The 19,504-nt window shown below is 46.9% G+C and overlaps 1 protein-coding gene across 1 annotated transcript in view; it reads left to right on the top strand.

Annotated features, from left to right (window-relative positions):
* Positions 1 to 129: 129 nt before the first annotated feature.
* LOC109912016 (myosin-7-like) overlaps positions 130 to 19,504 on the top strand; it is a 22,781-nt gene continuing 3,406 nt past the window's right edge. The window contains exons 1-6 of the mRNA XM_048618119.1: positions 130 to 139; positions 1,816 to 1,933; positions 5,477 to 5,600; positions 6,844 to 6,980; positions 10,123 to 10,357; positions 12,146 to 12,388. Of these exons, the coding sequence (XP_048474076.1) occupies positions 130 to 139; positions 1,816 to 1,933; positions 5,477 to 5,600; positions 6,844 to 6,980; positions 10,123 to 10,357; positions 12,146 to 12,388 (867 nt within the window). The remainder of the gene's footprint in view (positions 140 to 1,815; positions 1,934 to 5,476; positions 5,601 to 6,843; positions 6,981 to 10,122; positions 10,358 to 12,145; positions 12,389 to 19,504) is intronic.

The following is a 19,504-nucleotide window of genomic DNA, read 5'->3' as shown; positions in this document are numbered from 1 at the left end:
ATTGAGTGATTGAGGCCAGGAGAGGAGCAGGGATGGAGAGAACAAGAGATAGTGAGGCAGTGCTGGGTACACAGAGTGAGCGTGAGAGTGAGGGAAGGTGAAATGCTCTCGGAGTGAGTGTAAGGAGGGATGCCCCATGGTGAGTGTGAGTGGGCGTGAGTGTGAGTGAGTTAGAGTGAGGAGGGATTTCCCATGGTGAGTGTGAGTCAGTGTGAGGAGGGATGTACCATGGTGAGTGTGAGTGAGTGTGATGTTAGTGAGTCAGTGTGAATATGAGTGAGTGTGAGTGTGAGTCAGTGTGAGGATGGATGTCCCATGGTGAGTGAGTGTGAGTAAGAGTGAGTGTGAGTGAGAGTGAGTGAGTGTGAGTCAGTGTGTGAGTGTGTGTGTGTGTGAATGAGTGTGAGTGTGAGTGAGTGAGTGTATGTCAGTGTGAATGAGTGTGAGTGTGTGTGAGTGAGTGTGAGTGAAAGTGAGTGAAAGTTGCCCCCCAGGTTGATAGCGTTGTTAAGAAGGCGTACAGTATGTTAGGTTTTATTGGTAGAGGGATTGAGTTTCGGAGCCATGAGGTCATGTTGCAGCTGTACAAAACTCTGGTGCGGCCACACTTGGAGTATTGTGTACAGTTCTGGTCACCGCATTATAGGAAGGATGTGGAAGCATTGGAAAGGGTGCAGAGGAGATTTACCAGGAAGTTGCCTGGTATGGAGGGAAGGTCTTATGAGGAAAGGCTGAGGGACTTGAGGCTGTTTTCGTTAGAGAGAAGAAGGTTAAGAGGTGACTTGATAGAGACATACAAGATCATCAGAGGATTAGATAGGGTGGACAGTGGGAGCCTTTTTCCTCGGATGGTGATGGCTAGCACGAGGGGACATAGCTTTAAATTGAGGGGTGATAGATATAGGACAGATGTCAGAGGTAGGTTCTTTACTCAGAGAGTAGTAAGGGCGTGGAATGCCCTGCCTGCAAAAATAGTAGACTCGCCCACTTTAAGGGCATTTAAATGGTCATTGGATAAACATATGGATGATAATGGAATAGTTTAGGTTAGATGGGCTTCAGATTGGTTTCACAGGTCGGCGCAACATCGAGGGCCGAAGGGCCTGTACTGCGCTGTAATGTTCTATGTTCTATGTTCTTTCCTCCACATCATTTCCCACGCCTCATGTTCGGAATCTATTCCCCAGAAACACTTTGGAAATGAATGAGTGAGGGTTGCACACCAGTGTGAGGCATAGGTCAGGAGTTATAGCTGTCAGATCGCTGAGTCAGACATTTGTGGGTTCAAGTCCCACTCTGGACACTTACTGAGGGGGAGGCGATGGGCTAGTGATTATGTTACTGGACTAGTAATCCTGACCAGGTAATGTACTCATTAGAATAGGCAGGTGGTTGTTTTCGAGCGGCACAAACACAATAGACCAATAGAACTTTCCTTGTGCTGTAGATCTCTATGGCTGTTGAGTGAAAAATCTAGGCGGCCACTCCGAAGCAGCACCGTCCTCCTTCCCCTTTCTTCTGGTTCCCTCCTTCCGTCCTTCCCAAATTTGATCATCTCTCCACCCATGTGAGAAAATGACGCCCCACAAACCCCCGTCCCACCCCAAGAGGCTGGTATGTACCTAAGTAACTCCTTCCCATTAAGTAGTGAATTGGCATTAGCGGAGGAGGTGGTGTTTTGTGTGGGGTGGAGGGGTTGGTGCTGGAGATGAGGGAGTAGTGTTTGGAGACAAAAGTGTTGGAGATGATTTCCCCAGAGGAATTGGGGCGTTGGGGGTGGACTGGGAACTCATTATCCTGTGTTCCATGTTGAAGGCGTCATCGAGCCCCATCTCGTGCTTCATCAGCTGCGGTGTAACGGTGTGCTGGAAGGAATTCGGATTTGCCGCATCGGTTTCCCAAACCGCATCTTCTACGGAGAGTTCAAGCAGAGGTTAGCGGGTGAACTTTGTCGAAATAACCCTCAGAGTTTTGTCTGATTTTTCTTCTTGAAGATGTGAATCCTCATGGACTGCCTTGTGAAGACGGGCACAGCCTGGTAAATGTGTGGAGACTGAGCTTCATTGAGGTTGTTGCCTTGCTCACCGAGCTGGCTTGTTCTCGTTCAGACGTTTTGTCACCGTGCTAGGTGACATCATCAGTGGAGCCTCCGATGAAGCGATGTTGTTTTACTCCACTTGGAATTTATACTGTCCGGTTCATTATTGTGAGTAGTGTCATTTCCGGTTTTGTTCTGTTTTTACTTGAGAAAGGATGTACTGGCACTGGAGGGGGTGCAAAGGAGGTTCACTAGGTTGATTCCGGAGTTGAGGGGGTTGGCTTATGAGGAGAGACTGAGTAGATTGGGATTATATTCATTGGAATTCAGAAGATTGAGGGGGGATCTTATAGAAACATATAAAATTATGAAGAGAATAGATAAGATAGAAGTAGAGAGGATGTTTCCACTGGCAGGTGAAGCTAGGACAAGAGGGCATAGCCTCAAGATTAGAGGGAGCAGATTTAGGACTGAATTGAAAAGGAATTTCTTCACCCAGAGGGTTGTTAATCTATGGAATTCCTTGCCCAGTGAAGTAGTTGACGCTACTTCAGTAAACGTTTTTAAAGATAAGGTAGATTTTTTTTGAACAATAAAGGAATTAAGGGATACGGTGAGAACGCGGGTAAGTGGATCTGAGTCCATGAAAAGATCAGCCATGATCTTATTGAATGGCGGAGCAGGCTTGAAGGGCCAGACGGCCTACTCCTGCTCCTAGTTCTTATGTTCTTATGTATGAGTTTGTATGTGGGGTCCAATTCTGTATGTTTGTTGATTGTAGACACACACAGGAATTCCTAGAGGAATAGTTCTCCACCCATAATGCAATCAACAAACATATAGAATTGGACCCCATATACAAACCCATCAAAACCGGAAATGACAGTACTCACCATAACGGACCGGACAGTATAAATTCCAAGTGGAGTAGAATAACATCGCTTCGTCAGACGCTCCACTGATGATGTCACCTAGCACGGTGATGAAACGTCTGAAAGAGAAGAAGCCAGCTCGGCGAGCAAGTCAACAACCCGAGCTACAGATCTTTGCCAAAACTTTGAACTGAGCTTCATTCTCCCGAGTGGGAAAACTTGGGATCTTGGAAAACCATTCAGCCTCCATCTATTCCAACAGCTTGACCAAAGTGCATCCTAACTCTATTTTTTCTGTTACAAGGCCCTTCCCTCACAAAGGTCTACCAGTTCTAGCTTTGAAATTTTCAAGAGGGAATATTGGTATCATAATGGTATTTTCACTAGTAATCTAAATCCCAAACTAATGCTTTAGGATCATAGGTTCAAATGCTAGGATGGTAGACTGTGAAAGTTAAATTAATAAAGAATTTGGCATGAAAAAGCTAGCCTAATGTTAACCATATAACCAATATTGATTATCATTGAAGACCCATCTGGTTCACTAATGTCCTTTAGGGAAGGAAAGTGCCATCCTTACCTGGCCTGGCCTATATGTGACTCCAGACCCACAGCAAAGAGGCTGACTCTCTGGGCATTTAGGGATGGGCAATAAATGCTGCCTGGTCAGCGATGCCCACATTTTCATTAATGAACTTTTAAAATAATCGACCACCCCTGCCTCAATCTCCACCTTCAGCACATTCTACAGGATCGGAGTTCCAAGTATCCAACATCTACCCCCAACCCCCACTCTTTATGTCAGGCAGATCCTCCTGACATCATTGCTCAGGTACTGGGCTGCAGTTTTAAGGTATTACCCACTTAATTCTGCACTGCACACTCTGCCCAAGCAAGGGGGAGGTGATGGCCTAGTGGTACTATCGCTGGACTGTTAATCCAGAGACTCAGGTAATGTTCTGGGGACAATAAACGTGGAGCTGAACAAACACAGCAGATCAGACAGCATCAGAGGAACAGGACCTCTCTGCTGTGTTTGTCCACATTTATTGACTCTGGCTTCCAGCATCCCCAGTCCTTACTATCTCCTAGTCTTCTGGGGACCCAGGTTTGAATCCCCACCATGGAAGATGGTGGAATTTGAATTCAATAAAATATCTGGAATTAAGAATCTAATGATGACCGTGAATCCATTGTCGATTGTTGGAAAAACCCATCTGGTTCATTAATGTCCTTTAGCGAAGGAAACTGCCTGGTCTGGCCTACATGTGACTCCAGACCCACAGCAATGTGGTTGACTCTTAACTGCCCTCTGGGAAATTAGGGATGGGCAATAAATGATGCCTAGCCTGCAATGCCCTCATCCTGTGAATAAATTAAGAAGAAGCAACTTCCTTAATCATCTTAATTGCCTCCAATTAGATCAGTCCTCCATCATCCTGTATTCAAGGCAACATCTTTGTTGACAGGTTAGAGGGAGCAGCATTGTAACGTTTACTGAGGAAAATTAAACTTGGCAAAGTTGACCATCAGAAGGACATTACAAGACTCCAGGATGACAATAATGAGTAGAAGCAGTGGCTAATAGAAAGGGCACGAAGTGTAGTGGTCAAATGTTCTGGTAAGGGGAGTCCAGAGGCTTCATCAGTCAATACATTTAAGGCAACGATAGACAAATGTTTAGACTCTTGGGAAATCAGGAGATGGAGGGAGGAGGAGGGAGGGTGAGGTTGATGCCTGAGGTAAGCTGTGATCAGATTGGATGTTGGAGCAGGCACAGCTGGTTGTATGTGGTCCGTACCTGCCATTTCCGGTATTCCTGAGGGGCTGTGCTCTGAGCCAAATGCTGTGTTCTGGATGGAGTCTAGGCAGAGCTCCATATGTCTGTAAAAAATCTTCCACTGCTTGGTATTCCAGTCACATGAGATAGCTCTTCCAATTTTCTGTCCCCCACCAAAACCGACCATTTTTCCAGGGCCGACTCCAGGTAATTCTGCCCTCACTGACCGGGACTTGCCAGAATTTCAGTCGTTCGCTAACCATCAGATCCCAATGCTCTTAGCCCGATCATTAGCCCCATTAACAGTCTCTGAGCCAACACTGAAAGCTCCTGAGCTCACTCTTCACCCAGAATCGAGAAAACCTTATGAAAAATCCCAGTCCAAAAGACCATTCGAGAAAACCTATGTATACATCAATGAGAGGGTAGAATTAGGAAAGCGTCTCAGTTTTCCCACTGTACAGGGGGTCCCAATGTCAACTGGAGGTTCTCCTCACTCAACCTGTTTCTCAGGAATGTTTGAGACCTTGGCAAAGCTGCCTTTTCCGGACCATCATTCCCTATAGGGATTAGTGACCAACCACACAGTGTAGGCCAAAGGAGCAGGATCTCTCCTCTGAAGGACACAGAGAGAATGACTTGGCCTTTTGTAACAGCTTCCTTTGTCCTTTCTCCAGGTACTAGCCCTCAAGCATTGATTGGCACATTCCCTGGGCCATTCCCTGCTTGCTATCCCCCGATACCCATCTCTTCACTTTTACCAACCTGTGGATACGATTCTTACAGATACTGGATCTTGAACCCGAACGTCCTGCCAAAGGACACTTACGTGGACAGCATTACAGCAGCAGAGGCGCTCCTGGCATCACTGGCTATCGATCGGAGTCAGTATCGCTTTGGGCACACCAAGGTAAGAGGAGAGCGTGGGCGTGTGTGGTTAGAGTGACAAAGATGTCAAACATAGGCCAGGAAATACCAGGGAAGGGATGGGGAACACCACCTAATCTCCCGCCTGGGCACCCTGCAGCATGGAGGACCAACATGGAGTTCTCCAATTTCAAATAACCTTCCCACCCATCCCCCCCCTCCCCTTCCAGCCCCACCCCCTCCCTTTCATTCCACCTTCTGACCCTCCCCTCCAGCCACCAACCGATTCATCCCTCCCACCGACCAACCAGGTCTTACCTTCCACCAGTGTCCACCTATCACCACCATTTGGTCTCCACCCCTGTTCACCACCCCCCCGCCACCTTATCTGCAACTCATATTCCCCCTACCCCCACATCCAGCCCTGAAGAAGGGTAATACCAGAAACGTTGACTGCTCCTTTCCTCCAGATACTGCCTGGCCTGCAGTGTTCATCCAGCCTCCTGTGTGCCCACCTCCAGTTGGCCAACTGGATGCCAGTATGCTGTCTGTGTCATTCACTGGATCTGGGCATTCCTGGCTGGGCCAACATTTATTGCCCCGTCCCTAGTTGCTCCTTGAGAAGGTGGTGGTGAGCTGCCTTCTTGAACCGCTGCAGTCCACCTGCTGTAAGTTGACCCACGATGTCCTTAGGGAGGGAATTCCGGGACTGTGACCCAGTGACAGTGAAGGAACAGTGATATATTTCCATGTCAGGATGGTGAGTGGTTTGGAGGGGAACTTGCAGGGGGTGGTGTTCCCATTATCCTCTCTCTAACGGCTGTGTGGGTCTAAGGAATATTTGGCTTCATTCCTTAATACACAGAAATGGACCATTTTGCCCAACTAGTCCATGTGGCATTTATACTACTCACTCAGCCTTCTCTCACGTCTCCTTGTCTCAGTATCAGTATCAGTTTTGATTCCTGTTCCCCTCTGTGTGATAATGACATTGGTGAGGATGTACTGCTCCTGTAGTGTTCGCACTACAAGCCGAGTGAAGCAACTTTTGGAACAGGTCAGTCACGACCAGACAATAGGCTTAAATTATCGGAATTCCTTATGTTTCCAAAGTTACCTGACCCCATCTGTTAGCGTCCAAGGATTAGAATGGAGCAGTTCCTTGCGGGCAGGTTAAGAGTAATTCTGATGGAGTCTGAGGAACATGTGGGCCAATGGGAGCGAAAGGGGAGATGATGAAATAACCAGAGCGCAGCCTCAATCTTTTGTAACTCCCTACCCAACAGGTGTTCTTCAGAGCTGGTCTGCTCGGTTTACTGGAAGAAATGAGAGACAAGAGGCTGGCCAAGGTTCTGACTCTGATGCAAGCCAAATGTCGGGGCATGTTAGCACGTTTAGAGTTTGCGAAGTTGGTGAAGAAAAGGTGAGAGATCATAGGTTTATCATAGAATCCCTACAGTTTGGAAACAGGCCCTTTGGCCCAACAAGTCCACACCGACTCTCAGAGCACCTCCCCCATAACCCACCTAATCTACACATCCCTGAACACTACAGGCAATTTAGCATGGCCAATCCACCCAGTCTGCACATCTTTGGACTGTGGGAGGAAACCAGGGCATCTGGAGGAAACCCACGCAGACACGGGGAGAACATGCAAACTCCACACAGACAGTCGCCAGAGGGTATGATCAAACATGAGTCCCTGGCGCTGTGAGGTAGCAGTGCTAACCACTGAGCCCCCATGCCACCCCCTGAATGAGAAAGAGAATGATTGGCAATCTATTCAGAACCTATCGAATGGCAGCTGGCACCTTTGAACCAATCAGGGTCGAGGGATTGAGAAATGGCGCTGGGATCTTTGGGACTCCCAATATCAACGGACTACCATGGCCTGACCTATTCCCGGATTCCCATTCAGTGAGGCGGTAAAGTCATTAATAGCCAAAACAGAACAGGCAAAAATCTGGGCCATGCTCCATGATTGAGCAGCCCTAATGAATTCATACAAATCAGGCTCTTATTTCTGTCAATGGCACCCCAACAGGCTGACACGCATAGAAACCGAAAGGATGCTGTAAATCGGGAGCAAGAACAGAAGTTGCTGGAAAAGCTCAGCAAGATTGGCAGCATTTTGATCTAGTCTGACCAGTTTCTGAACAATTGAGCTTTACCAGCAATTTCCATTTTTGAGCCTGACAGGAATGGTGTTGGTGTGTCATGTTGAGGAACATTCAGTAACAATTCCCTAACTAGTGATAACAAACTTTAGTATTCAGCCAGTCAAAACACTTCATAATGTAACAAACCGGTATTACATCTGATTGAAATGAGTTAAAGTTCTAACAGGGCTGGACAGACTCACTGCAGGAAGATGTGTCCCATGGGTGGGGAGTCTAGAACTGAGGGACACAGACTCAGGAAATGGGGTCGACCATTTAGGACTGAGATGATGGAAAGATTTCTTCACTCAGAGCGTGGTGAACCTGTGGAATTTTCTACCACAGAGTGCAGGGGGGGAGGAGGGCCAAGTCCCTGAATATATTTCAGAAAGGCATGAATTTTTAGATGTTAAAGGCCTCAAGGTAAGGAGAGAGGAAACAAGAATACCGCATTGAGATAGACAATCAGCCCAGATCATACTGAATGGTGGAGCAGGCTCAAAGGGCTGAATGGCCTCCTTCTGCTACAAGTTTCTATGTACATCTCTCCTCACAGCTACGATTCCCCACCTCCAAAATATCCAAACCAAAGATTCACCGTGATCCTTAAGGGGTCTAAGGATATGGAGGAACAGGGACTGAATAGGATGATCAACTGTGATCATATTGAATGGTGGAGCAGGATTGAAGGGCCGAATGGCCTATTCCTGCCCCTGGTTTCTATGTTTTTACGTTTTACCACCACCTTCTCAAGGACAGCTAGGGAAGGGCAATAAATGCTGCCACATTCCCAGAGTGAGCCATTCCCAGTCCCTTTGATTTCTGTTTGATGTTATCTCTGGTATTTAAAAATCTCCCCCACCCTCTGACCTCCTGACACGGATGTCATCTGCGGAATAGGAGGGGGAGTTGAAATGGTTCGCGACTGGGAGGTGCAGTTGTTTAGTGCGAACCGAGCATAGGCTTGTGTCCATCCTGGGCCTCCTGCAGTGCCACAACGATGCCACCCGAAGGTTGCAGGAACAGCAACTCATATTCCGCTTGGGAACCCTGCAACCCAATTGTATCAATGTGGACTTCACAAGCTTCAAAATCTCCCCTCCTCCTACCGCATCCCAAAACCAGTCCAGCTCGTCCCCGCCTCCCTAACCTGTTCTTCCTCCCACCTATCCCCTCCTCCCACCTCAAGCCACACCCCCATTTCCTAGCTGCTAACCTCATCCCGCCCCCTTGACCTGTCCGTCCTCCCTGGACTGACCTATCCCCTTCCTAACTCCTCACCTTTACTGGCTCCATCCCCGCCTCTTTGACCTGTCTGTTTCCTCTCCACCTATCCTCTCCTCTATCCCTCTTCTATCCGCCTCCCCCTCTCTCCCTATTTATTTCAGAACCCCCTTCCCCTCCCCCTTTTCTGAAGAAGGGTCAGCCTTCCTGCTCCTCTGATGCTGCTTGGCCTGCTGTGTTCATCCAGCTCTACACCTTGTTATCTAACATCCTGGGGACCCAGGTTCAAATCCTGCTACAGCAGACAGTGGAATTTGAATTCAATAAGTATTTGAAATTAAGAATCTAATGATGACTGTGAATTGATTGTTGGGGAAAAACCCATCTGGTTCATTAATGCCCTTTAGGGAAGGAAACTACCATCCTTGCCTGGCCTACATGTGACTCTAGACCCCCAGTAATGTGGTTGACTCTTAACTGCCCTCTGGGCAATTAGGGATGGGCAATAAATGCTGACCTAGCCTGCAATGCCCTCATCCCGTTAATGAATAAAGAAATTAGTGTTCTCCTGAAGATTGATACAGCACTTATCCATGAGGGGAGACTGGACAAGCTTCATTTATTTTCACTTCAATGTCAGAGGCTGAGGGGGTGACTCGATAGACGTTTACAAAATTGAAAGGCATGGATACAATGGATAGTCTGAGTCTTTTGCCAAGGGTGGAAACGTCAATTACTAGGGGACGTAGGGGTGAGTTTAAAAGAGATGTGAGGGGCAAGTTTTTTTACACAGGGGGTGGTAAGTGCCTGGAATCTGCTGCCAGAGGATGTTGCTACAATAGCAACATTTAAGAGGTATCTTGACAGATATACCAATAGGCACGGAATAGAGGGATATAGACAGTGTCGAGGCAAAATGTTTTTAGGTGAGAAAGGCATCTTGTGTTTGTGGGCCGAATGGTCTGTTCCTGTGCGGTACTGTTCTTTTGCTCTTTCTCACCGACTTTACCTGCCTCCTCCCCAGTTTGGTCAGTCATTGCAATCTGTTGTAGGCCATTCAGCCCTTTAAGGATGTTCTCCCAGGCAGTCAGATGGCAACTGATCTTTCTGTCAACTCCGTGAGAACTGTTTCAGCACGACTGCCGCTCATCTGGGATTTTTCTCCTTTACTGCCTTTTCCAGGGACGCTATCCATATCATCCAGAGAAACTTACGGGCTTTTCAGAAGTTGAAGAACTGGAGTTGGATGATGCTGTTTTACAAAATCAAGCCTCTGCTGAAGTGTGCAGAGACAGAGAAACAGCTTCAGGAGCTGAAGGAATCGCTTGAGAAATCTGAGAGTATGAGGAAGGAGATGAAAGAACTGCATCAGCAGCTTATGCGTGAGAAAGATAGCCTTCTGCAGCAACTGCAGACTGTGAGCCTGACCTTCCTCATCTCCTTCTCTTTAATAGGAACCTTTGTGCTCATCAGAATTTAGCTCCTGTCCCAAAAGTACCTGTACCTTCTCGGAATGGAATTCACTTTAACCCCATTGACTATATTCGCGTGGATGTGCAAGATGCCATAGCACTGTTTCAAAGAAAAGGGAAAGGAGTTATGCCCACCCCACTCCCCTCACACTCCCCCATACCCCCACCCCAGTGCCCTGGACCAATATCTACCCTTCAATCAACATTAAAAATAAACAGATCAATATCACAACGCTGTTTCTTTTAATAGAGTCATACAGCACAGAAACAGACCCTTCGGTCCAACTTAACTGTGCTGACCAGACACCCATTTGCCAGCTTTTGGCCCGTATCCCTCTAAACTCTTCCTGTTCACGTACCCATTCAGTTGCCCTTTAAATGTTGGGATTATACCCGTCTGTTTGTATAAGCAGACTGCCTGGTGCTGTTTGTAGGACTCCACTGTGCGCAAGTTGGTTGGAATATTTCCAAAATGACAACAGCGTCTACACTTCCAAACAGAATCCCCAATTGGCTGGGAGGGAGTCTGAGATTTCCAGTGGGCTTTACATAACAGCAAGCTGAACACACCCTGAGAATGTGCCCAAATTTTTAAAAAATCTATATTTTAGAGAGAACCCTTCTCATAAAACAAGGGTTTAATCCCATGGAGTGTTAGAACACAGAACATAGAACATTACAGCGCAGTACAGGCCCTTCGGCCCGCGATGTTGCGCCGACCTGTGAAACCAATCTGAAGCCCATCTAACCTACACTATTCCATTATCATCCATATGTTTATCCAAAGACCATTTAAATGCCCTTAAAGTGGGCGAGTCTACTACTTTTGCAGGCAGGGCATTCCACGCCCTTACTACTCTCTGAGTAAAGAACCTACCTCTGACAACTACCTCTGAACTCTGACCTACCTCTGTTGTTGTTCTTTTAAAACTTGCTACTCATCGGCTTTGTATACACATTGAGGCAACTCCAGCTCAGACAATCTGAGCTTGGAGAAGAATATCTTTAACATTTTACAGCTTCTGGGAATTCAATGTATTCTTTACCCTGAGGGCTTGCATGAGGTTTGAAACTCTTGTTGCGGTTTTACTTTGAGAGTAAAATTTATGGTTATTTGGATCTGAGTAATGCTTAAAAAAGACTTTTCGTCTTGCACTAGTCAGGATGACTCGCAAGAATACCAATTTAATTGAAAAAACAGGATTTATATTGCATGAGAGGAGAGTGTTGACTGGTTCATAACTGGCCTCTAAACGGTAGAGGTGTTACCATGGAGAACCAATTAATGATGATCGACAGTTAGCTGTTAATTTTAAACAAAACCTGGCTATTAACTGTCAATTTTTAACCGTTACAACTTAAAATTTTAAACAAGGCCTAGCAGTTACTGTCAGTTACCAACTATTTCAACTTTAAACCAAACATGGGAGTTAACTGTCAACTGTTTAAAGTTTGAACAAAGCTTGGGTAGTTAACTGTCAATTGTTTCAAGTTTAAATTTTGTGCAAAGCCTGGCAGTTAACTGTCAATTGTTTAAATTGTAAACAAAAAGTTTGGTATGTTGACACATTCCCCACGGCAGTGCCTCTACCAGTCAGAGTGTACTTGCCAATACTCCTCTCATGTATTGTAAATGCTTTCTGCAAAATGTCTTCATGAGTGCAGGCTTCTGTAGAATTTATCTTGCAGACTGTTCCATTTTCCTGACATCCCTTCTAACAAACTGCCTCCAGGATCAGGAGAACCTGGCTGATGCTGAGGAGAGGTGCGATCTGCTGGTCAAGACCAAGCGACATCTAGAATCCAAAATCCAGGAGCTTCTGGAAGGTTTGGAGAGTCAGATGGAGATGAGCCAAGAGCTGGCCAACAGAAAGCAGAAATTGGAGGAGGAATGTAGGCAGATGAAGTCCAATATTGAAGCCTTGGAGACTACCCTGAGCAAAATGAGCAAGGAGAAACGTGCCACTGAAAATAAGGTATTAGCCATGAGCCGGATCTCCAGTCGGCACTGCCAATGGGTGTGGTGCTTTCTCAATCAGGAAATGCAATCTTTAGAAATACTGATTTGTAAAACCATTCAAGGGTTGATGTTTATTGTCCTACTCACTGCTGCCCTGTTCCAGCAAAATGGTTCAATAGGCTACATCGGAGGGCAAATAAACCTCAAATACAAGGTCACATTTAGGCCCAGATCAGATCGAGATGACAAGTTCTGAATATTTAGGAATAAATTACGCTCCTGTGACAACCCAATGTTTTTTTTTTAAATATTCTTACACACAAAAAAAGGCCATTCAGCCCAATTCAGCTGGTGTGTCTGGCCCACACACAAGCTGCCTCTCCAACCTCTTCATCTAAACCACTAGAATACCTTCCTATCTGTCTGACCTTCATACCATTATCCAGCTTCCCTCTAAAAACACTTCTGCCTGAAGCACTTGACATGGTCGTGAGCTCCACATTCTCACCGTTCTCTGGGTCAAGTAGGTTTCTCTGAATTCCCTTTTTGGATTTCCGAGTGACTGTCTTATATTTTTAACTCTAGTTCTGGCCTGTTTTGACCATACATCCCCAACCACCCTGCCACATTATCTCCTTAAGGCTGGGATTCACCCATCACCATGGAAAAAGTATGTTCAATGCCAAACCTCATGGAAAAAGTAAAATGTCGGCTAAATATAAGACGACGACCAAGATAATTGATTACAGAGCCTGCGCATGTTGTGCCAAGGATTCATATCCAGTGTTATGTTGAATGTGTTTTAGCAAGTACCATTATTAGGGAACTGGGGCCTAGAATTAAGGATCCCTGTTTCAAAGCAAGGGTTTGCTATTGTAGTCAGAGATGAGGAAAACTTTCTTTTCACACACAGCTGTGAATATTTAGAGCTCTCTCCCTCAAATGGCAGTGGAAGCAGAGTTTTTGAATATTTTTAAGGCTGGACTAGGAGCAGGAACAGGCTGTTCGACCCATCAAGGCCTCCTCCACCATTCAATACGATCATGGCTAATCGAACACGTCAATGCCTTTTACCCAGCCAACCCCTACAGGCCTGTACGCCATTGGAAATCAGCGTTCTGCCAACTCTATCTCAAATACACTCAAAGGCTGAGCTCCCATTGGCGTCAGAAATAGAGAATTCCAAAGATTCGCAAGCCTCTGAGGGAAAAAAAAATTCTCTTCATCCCAGTTCACATTACAGAAGAGGAGGTGCTGGGGGTATTAAAAATCATAGAGGTGGATAAATCTCCAGGACCTGATCAAATGTACCACAGGACATTGTGGGAAATTAGGGAAGAAATTGCACGACCCCTTGCAGAAATAGTTGTATCATCTACAACCACAGGTGAGGTCCCAGAGAACTAGAGAGTGGCTAATGTTGTGCCTTTGTTTAAGAAAGGCTGTAACGAGAAGCCAGGGATCTAGAGACTGGTGAGTCTGGCATCGGTGGTGGGTAAGTTGTTGGAGGGGATCCTGAGGGACAGGATTTACATGCAATTGGAAAGGCAAGGCCTGTTTGAGGATAGTCCGCATGGCTTTGTGCATGGGAAATCGTGTTTCACTAACTTGTTTGAGTTTTTTAAGGACGTGACCAAAAAGATAGATGAGGGCAGAGTGGTAGATGTTGTCTACATGGACTTTAGTAAAGCCTCTGACAAGGTTCCACATGGTAGAATGGTTAGAAAAGTTAGATCGCATGGGATTCAGGGAGAGCTAGCCAACTGGATACAAAATTGGCTTTACGGTAGGAGACAGAGGGTGGTGGTGTAGGGTTGTTTTTCAGACTTCAGACCTGTGACCAGCAATGTTCCATAGCCACCAGTGCTGGGTCCACTGTTGTTCATCATTTCAAATGAAAATTTAGGAGGCATGGTTAGTAAGTTTGCAGATGACACCAAAATTGGTGATACAGTGGACTGATAAAGGTTATCTAAGATTACAAAGGAATCTTGGTCTATTGGGCCAATGGGCTGAGGAGAGGCAGACGGAGTTTAATTCAGAAACAGAAACATAGAAACATAGAAGATAGGAGCAGGAGGAGGCCATTCGGCCCTTCGAGCCTGCTCTGCTGTTCTTCACAATCATGGCTGATCGTCCAACTCAATAGCCTAATCCTGCTTTCTCCACATAACCTTCAATCCCATTCGCCCCAAGTGCTATATCTAGTCACCTCTTGAATACATTCAATGATTTGGCATCAACTAGTTCCTGTGGTAATGAATTCCACAGGCTCACCACTCTTTGGGTGAAGAAATGTCTCCTCATCTCCGTCCTAAATCATCTACCCCGAATCCTCATACTGTAACCCCTGGCTCTGGACACACCCACCATCGGGAATATCCTCCCTGCATCTACCCTGTCCAGTCCTGTTAGAATTTTGTAAGTCTTTATGAGATCCCCTGTAATGTAAGGTGTTGCATTTTGGTAAGACAAACAAGGGCAGTTGTATACAGTTAATGGTAGGGCCCTGGAGAATATCATTGAACAGACCGACCTAGGGGTTCAGGTAGATAATTCTTTGAAATTTGCATCACAGGTAGACAGGGTGGTTAAGAAGGCGTTTAGCACACTTGCCTCCGTTGCTCAGACTATTGAGTATAGGAGTTGGGACATCATGTTACAGTTGTACAAGACGTTGATGAGGCCACTTTTGGAGTAATGTGTACGGTTCTGGTTGCCTTGGTATAGGAAGGATATTATTAAATTGGAGAAGGTTCAGAAGAGATTTACCAGGATGTTACCAAATACTGGAGGGCTTGAGTTATAAGGAGAGGCTGGATAGGCTGGGACTTTTATCCCTGGAGCGTACGATGATGAGGGGGGACCTTATAGAGGTTTATAAAATCATGAGGGGCATCGATAAGGTGAATTGCAAAAGTCTTTTCCCTAGGGTAGGGAAGTCCAAAATTAGACGGTGTATTTTTGAAGTGAGAGGAGAGAGATTTGAAAGGGACCCGAGGGCAACATTTTCACACAGAGGCATTTATGGTATGAACTGCCTCAGGATGTGGTAGAGGCTGGTACAATTTCAACATTTAAAAGACATTTGGACAGGTGCATGAATAGGCAAGGTGTAGAGAGATATGGACCAAAGGCAGGCAAATAGGACTAGTCTAGTTTGGAAAACCCAGTTGGCATGGACAAGTTGGACCGAAGGATCTGTTTCTGTGCTGTATGGCACTATGACCCTAATTAGCATCTCCATTCATTTGGAATTGTGCCCCTGGTTCCAGATTTCCCAACCAGGGAAAACCTTCTTACCTCCATCTACTCTGTCTATAGCTCGAAGTAGTTCGTAAGTTTCAGTTAGATCACTTTGGTGATTCATTTTGGAAGGACAAACTTGAAAGCAGAATACAGGTAGTGGAAAGATTCTTGGCAGTGTGGAGGAGCAGAGGGATCTCGGGGTTCATGTTCACAGTTCCCTGAAAGCTGCCACCCAGGTGGATAGAGTTGTTAAGAAGGCGTATGGTGTGTTAGCTTTCATTAATAGAGGGATCGAGTTCAAGAGCCTTGAAGTTATGCTCCAGCTATACAAAAGCCTGGTTCAGCCACATCTGGAGTATTGTGTCCAGTTCTGGTCGCCTCATTACAGGAAAGATGTGGAAGCGTTGGAAAAGGTGCAGAGGAGATTTACCAGGATGTTGCCTGGAATGGAGGGAAGGTCTTACGAGGAAAGGTTGAGAGAGCTAGGGCTTTTCTCTTTAGAACGACGAAGGATGAGAGGTAACTTGATAGAGGTGTACAAAATGATCAGAGGTATAGATAGAGTGGACAGACAGAGACTTTTTCCTAGGGTGGAGGTAGCTATTACGAGGGAACATAGTTTTAAAGTGAGTGGAGGTAGATATCGGGGAGACATCAGAGGTAGGTTCTTTACTCAGAGAGTGGTGGGGGCGTGGAATGCATTGCTGGAGAGGGTAGTGGACTCGGCCTCATTAGGGGCATTTAAGCGGCTATTAGATACGCATATGGATGATAGTATAAGGTAGGGGTGGAGGTTAGATAGACCTGAGGTTTAGGGTAAAAGTTCGGCACAACATCGTGGGCTGAAGGGTCTGTACTGTGCTATACTGTTCTCTGTTCCATGTTCTATCACCTTTGGCTCTTCAAAACTCTGAGGTATATTGACCCAGTTTCCGCAATCTTCCTTCATCGGACAGTGTTGCTATTCCGCAAATAAGTCAGGTCAACTTGCTCAATGGCAATCACATCTTCTCTCTGCTCAGACCACACAGATCTCCAGGTGCAGTCTAACCAAACTCCTATGGAATCGAAGTAAGATTTCACGACTGCTGTACTCAAATCCTCTTACAATAAAGGCTAACATTCCATTAGGCTTCCTAATATCTTCAGTGATTTATTGACAACAACTCTCTTTGTACATTTACACTTTCTGACCCCTTACCATTGAGGAAAAACCCTGCAATATCTGTTTGTCCTACGAAAGTAGACGACCTTATATTTTGCCACATTATATTCCACACAGGTAGATAGATTCTTAACAAATAGGGGATGAAAGGTGTTATCGAGGGTAGGCAGGAGTGTGGAATAAATGTTCCAAACTTACCTACTCCTGTTCCCAATTCGCATATAAACAGAGCAAATTAAAATGGTTCCAGATGATTGCGTTTCCTGGTTAGTAGCTTTTTAGCTAAATTAATTTAAATTCGCAAGCTGCCGTGGGTTGAATTTGACTGCAATGCCAGATCCAGAAATCAGTAACATACTCCATGTATATTGATTGCATGACTCTCTGTTTATTCTGACAACGTCAGAAATTTTAGGGACAAACCATTTCACCTGATGCCCATTTTTGTAACTGTAACACTAATTGTGTTAGCTGCCAGAGCTAATTGTGTCAGTTTATATTGGGGCAGCACGGTGGCCTCACAGTGCCAGGGACCCAGGTTCAATTCCGCTCTCAGGCGACTCTGTGTGGAGTTTGTATGTTCTCCCTGTGTCTGCATGGGTTTCCTCCGGGTGCTCCAGTTTCCTCCCACAGTCCAAAGATGTGCAGGTTAGGTGGATTAGCCAAGCTAAATTGCCCATGGTGTCTAGGAATGTGTAAATTAGGTGTGTTAGCCATGGGAAATGCAGGACTATAGGGGGATGGTTCTGGGTGGGATGCTCTTCAGACTTGTTGGACCAAGAGATAGTAGGAACTGCAGATGCTGGAAAATCTGAGACAACAAGGTGTAGAGCTGGATGAACACAGCAGGCCAAGCAGCATCAGAGGAGCAGGAAGGCTGATGTTTCGGGCCCAGACCCTTCATCAGAAATGGGGGAGGGGAAGGGGGTTTTGAAATAAATAGGGAGAGAGGGGGAGGCGGATAGAAGATGGATAGAGGAGAAGATAGGTGGAGAGGAGACAGACAGGTCAAAGAGGCGGGGATGGAGCCAGTAAAGGTGAGTGTAGGCGGGGAGGTAGGGAGGGGATAGGTCAGTCCAGGGAGAACGGACAGGTCAAGGGGGCGGGATGAGGTTAGTAGGTAGGAGATGGGGGTGCGGCTTGAGGTGGGAGGAGGGGATAGGTGGGAGGAAGAACAGGTTAGGGAGGCAGGGACGAGCTGGACTGGTTTTGGGATGCGGTAGGGGGAGGGGAGATTTTGAAGCTTGTGAAGTCCACATTGATACCAACGGGCTGCAGGGTTCCCTAGCGGAATATGAGTTGCTGTTCCTGCAACCTTCGGGTAGCATCGTTGTGGCACTGCAGGAGGCCCAGGATGCACATGTCGTCTGAGGAACGGGAGGGGGAGTTGAAATGGTTCGCGACTGGGAGGTGCAGTTGTTTATTGCGAACTGAGCATAGGTGTTCTGCAAAGCGGTCCTCCGCTTGGTTTCCCCAAGCCTCCGCTTGGTTTCCCCGATGTAGAGGAGGTCACAACGGGAACAGCGGATACAGTATACCACATTGGCAGATGTGCAGGTGAACATCTGCTTGATGTGGAAAGTCTTCTTGGGGCCTGGGATGGGGGTGAGGGAGGAGGTGTAGGAGCAGGTGTAGCACTTCCTGCGGTTGCAGGGAAAAGTCCCGGGTGTGTTGGGGCTGGAGGGGAGTGTGGAGTGGACAAGGGAGTCATGGAGAGAGTGGTCCCTCTGAAAGCAGATAAGGGTGGGGAGGGAAAGATGTCTTTGGTGGTGGGGTCGGATTGCAGATGGCGGAAGTGTCGGAGGATGATGCGTTGGATCCGGAGGTTGGTGGGGTGGTACGTGAGGACGAGGGGGATTCTGTTTTGGTTGTTATTGCGGGGAGGGGGTGTGTGGGATGAGTTGCGGGAAATGCAAGAGACACGGTTGAGGGCGTTCTCGACCACTGAGGGGGGGAAGTTGCGGTCCTTGAAAAACGAGGATACCTGAGATGTACGGGAGCGGAATGCCTCATCCTGGGAGCAGATGCGGCAGAGGCATCATCTCTCAAACCATCCACAACCTCATCACCTCAGATGACCTCACACCCACGACCTCCAACCTCATCGTTCCCCAACCCCGCACCGCCTGCTTCTATCTCCTTCCCAAAATCCACAAATCTGACTGCCCTGGTCGACCCATTGTCTCCGCCTGCTCCTGCCCCACCGAACTGATCTCCAACTATCTCGACTCCATTTTCTCCCCCTTGGTCCAGGAACTCCCTACCTACGTCCGTGACACCACCCACACCCTCCACCTCCTCCAGAACTTCCAATTCCCCGGTCCCCAACACCTCATCTTTACCATGGACGTCCAGTCCCCATACACCTGCATTCCCCATGCAGATGGCCTTAAGGCCCTCTGCTTCTTCCTGTACCGCAGGCCCGACCAGTCCCCCTCCGCTGATACCCTCATCCACTTAGCCGAACTCATCCTCACCCTCAACAATTTCTCTTTCAATTCCTCCCACTTCCTAAAGACAAAGGGGGTGGCCATGGGTACCCGCATGGGCCCAAGCTATGCCTGCCTCTTTGTAGGTTACGTGGAACAATCCCTCTTCCGTACCTACACTGGCCCTTAACCCCACCTCTTCCTCCGTTACATTGATGACTGTATCGGCGCTGCCTCGTGCTCCCACGAGGAGCTCGAACAGTTCATCCACTTCACCAACACCTTCCAA

Source organism: Rhincodon typus, chromosome 2 (genome assembly GCF_021869965.1).
Source record: "Rhincodon typus isolate 14 chromosome 2, sRhiTyp1.1, whole genome shotgun sequence".
Lineage (NCBI taxonomy): Eukaryota > Metazoa > Chordata > Chondrichthyes > Orectolobiformes > Rhincodontidae > Rhincodon > Rhincodon typus.
Note: the sequence above shows the minus strand (reverse complement) of the source record. Positions and strands in the feature narration are given on the sequence as shown.